Source organism: Phalaenopsis equestris, unplaced genomic scaffold (genome assembly GCF_001263595.1).
Source record: "Phalaenopsis equestris unplaced genomic scaffold, ASM126359v1 Scaffold000636, whole genome shotgun sequence".
NCBI lineage: Eukaryota > Viridiplantae > Streptophyta > Magnoliopsida > Asparagales > Orchidaceae > Phalaenopsis > Phalaenopsis equestris.
In genome coordinates this window covers 283,894-287,051 of record NW_018165076.1, presented here as the reverse complement: position 1 = coordinate 287,051, position 3,158 = coordinate 283,894, and the positions used below count along the sequence as shown (strand labels likewise).

The 3,158-nt window shown below is 36.1% G+C and overlaps 1 protein-coding gene across 1 annotated transcript in view; it reads left to right on the top strand.

Annotated features, from left to right (window-relative positions):
* LOC110030039 (tRNA (guanine(10)-N2)-methyltransferase homolog) overlaps window positions 1–3,158 on the top strand; it is a 68,595-nt gene that overhangs the window by 61,163 nt on the left and 4,274 nt on the right. Inside the window, exon 4 of the mRNA XM_020732577.1 lies at window positions 2,825–3,156. Within this exon, the coding sequence (XP_020588236.1) occupies window positions 2,825–3,156 (332 nt within the window). The remainder of the gene's footprint in view (window positions 1–2,824; window positions 3,157–3,158) is intronic.

The window sequence follows — 3,158 nt, the reverse complement described above, 5'->3', positions numbered from 1 at the left end:
GATGCCCAGCCTAATCCTGCTGGTGCTTTTTTTTTTCTTATTGTTTTATTTTTCTTGTATGAATTATAAAGTGCTGCATTGTTCTATTTATTCTTTGAGTTGCTTGCAAAATTTAAGATTTGATGTCCTTTTAATTGTTATTTGGAGCAGGTTGAACATTTTTTTTTTGGTGCAAAAGGGATTAATCTTTGCCTAAACTAATAGTTGGGAAATTCTAATTTGTGACTTAACATCCTAAATTATTTACAGTTTTTTTTTAGTTAACATCCTAAATTTGTATTTGTGAACCATATAAGTCTTGCATCACATAGGCATAAGTAGGAGAGCACCCTTCGTGTAAGGCTTGTTATAAAGTTTTTTCCCCTCGAATTAGTCTCTCCTGTTTGAAATAGTTCATGAATAAAATGTTTGTGTTTGGCTTGAGATGTTCGAAATTGGCTAGTGTTCGGTTTGATAAAACCAACAGACTTGCTTTTACTGCTGCTTGTTACAATTTTTTGAAGTTTTCTTCTATGTTTAATATTTAAAGGGAACTTAAAAATGAACTTTTCTTGATGTGGGATTAAATTAAGGTAGGGCATGTGGGCTAGAAAAAATTTTGTTTTTTCAGAAGGTAGGACCATGGGATAGAAAGACGTGACATGAAAAAAAAAAACGTGACATGAAAAAGAAAAACCAAAAATTTTTAGGTGTGTTTACATACATATCACCCAATTCTTATATATTTACACTCCGTTCGAGCGGGAGCGTGGGGCAAGCTACAGCGGGGTGAGATTTGGGGAAATTTTTTATGGGCATTTACATAAATACCACCTAATTCTTATGTATTAACATATCTAAAACATAAATAAAGAAAAACAAATAGGGGAGACTTGATTTGTAAAACTTCTAAGGGCGTTTACATAGATATCAGCCACTTTTTATGTAGTATTTACGTATCTATATTTAAAACTTATTTATTATATTTGTACAGTATAACTATTTTAATTTTTATTTATTATTATTATTTTTAAATAATTTGAGCCCAAATGAGCCAAACGTGATCGAAAAAAAATCTGTTCATATTCGGTTCATTTATAAATCGAATTAAAAAAACTTGTTTGTGTTCGGCTTGTTGCTTAACAAATGAATCGAACACGAGTTATTCACGAACGATGAGCTTTATTGATAGCCCTATGCAAAAATTTTTGTTTTGAAAACCGTATTTTATTACTAATATATTTAACCCAATTTTGATCCCTATTTACACCTTTCTTTTATTATTTTTTCTCAATTTTGCTTTCTTCAAAACCCAACCTATCAAATTCGTTGGTGTTGAATCCAGATTTCTCTTGTGAGGCATGCCCAAGAATCGTAGTAGGAATCTTAAGAGAGAAGTAGAGAGAGAGAAAGAAATAAAAGAGTACACAGACTTGTCCCGTAGTAGATATTCTTGGGCTCTTTGACCCATTTTATATATGAAAAATAGAGGTTACAAGAGAGAAGCGGGGAGATCTCTCTCTACATAAGATGTGTATAGAGAGAGAGAGCCAAAAGGCTTTTAATACATGCTAAGGTCCCCCTATTTATAGAATATAGAGGGTCAAAGGTGGAAAATTACATGTTTGCTTCTGCTTTGATAGGGGTGTTACGACAGTATTGTCTTTTGTCGTGCATTTTTATATTTATAACTAATTCTAGCATTTTTTTGTATACCTAGACCTTTTGGTGGGTAGGTGCTCAAGTCGATCGGCTATCTTGCCTGGGTACCGTTTGACCTTTTTTGTAGTAAGCCAGTTGACTTTGAGAGTGGCAGTCGGTCGTCCTTAGGGTGGCCGGTCGGCTTGCTTTTTCCTTAGTGATTTCATGAGATCTTTGGAGGAGTTTTTAATAGAGCCTCACGTTGATAATTATGAGATTGTTGGGGGTACTAAACTATTTGTCCTTTCGTTAGCGTGGATGCTCGTTTCTTGTCTGCTTGGATGGCCTTTCGGTCGTATGGCAGATCTTTGGTTGTCTGCAGACCTCCAGTCGTCTGACAGGCCTTCGGTCATCAGACCATTGATCGTCTGACAGACCTTCGATACCGTTAGATCTCTTTAGGATCATGGGCACTTTTTTAGTGTGGAGTTGGATTTTCTTCTATTGACTCATTTTTTTTTAGGGGCGTTTACATACAACACCACTCAATTCTTATGTATTTACATATTCTAACATACTTCATTTCTTACATTTATTCTATATAAATCTGTCATATCAAATAAAACTACCACCATTTTAACTTGAATAAAAAATGTAAAAGACACCTTTTTCATGCATAAATAAGGGGTATGTATGTAAAAATTAAGTTTAGGTTTTAGATATGTAAATATATAGGGTGGTATGTATGCAAAAATTAATGTATAGGTTTTAGATATGTAAATACACAGGAATTAAATGGTATGCATTTAAATTTTCTTTTTTTTTATTCTTTTAATTGGACTGTGAAATAGAATCATTGGCAAATGTCTTGGGTGCAGAAACACACAGAATAAGACAAAAAAAAAAGAACAGCACTTCGATGGCTATAAAAATGCTGTCCTGCTTTGAAACTTTTTTTCTTTTTTAACAAATTTATTGCATATCACCATTAGAGCGTTACCCCTCGGACTCTGAAAACCAAAATGGCTTCTTGCCTTAATTCAAATATTCCAGCGTCCCACTTACTCTAAGCCATTGAGTCTTTCTCATGCCGCATAACTGAGATCTGCTACCACTCAATTCTCATGGATTTATACCATTTATACAGCATAATTTCCTTGCATCATTTTCATATACTCACCATCACAATTTTTCCTCCAACAAGATATTCGACGCCATCATCTGTGATCCCCCATATGGCGTTCGTGCCGGAGGACGCAAATCCGGCGGCCGAAAGTTACTCAAAGGTGTCGTCAACCCATACACGGTTCCCGAAGAGAAACGCTTCGACCACATTCCGTCAACCGCGGCTTACAGCTTAGCGGAATGCGTGCACGATCTGCTTGAACTCGCTGCACGAATGCTCGTCATGGGAGGCAGGCTCGTCTTCTTCTTCCCTGTGCTCAGGGAAGATACCGTCGCCGTCGCCCGGTTTCCGGAACATCCATGCTTCACATTGATAGCTTCCTGCGAGCAGATTCTTAGCTTGCGCTCAAGGC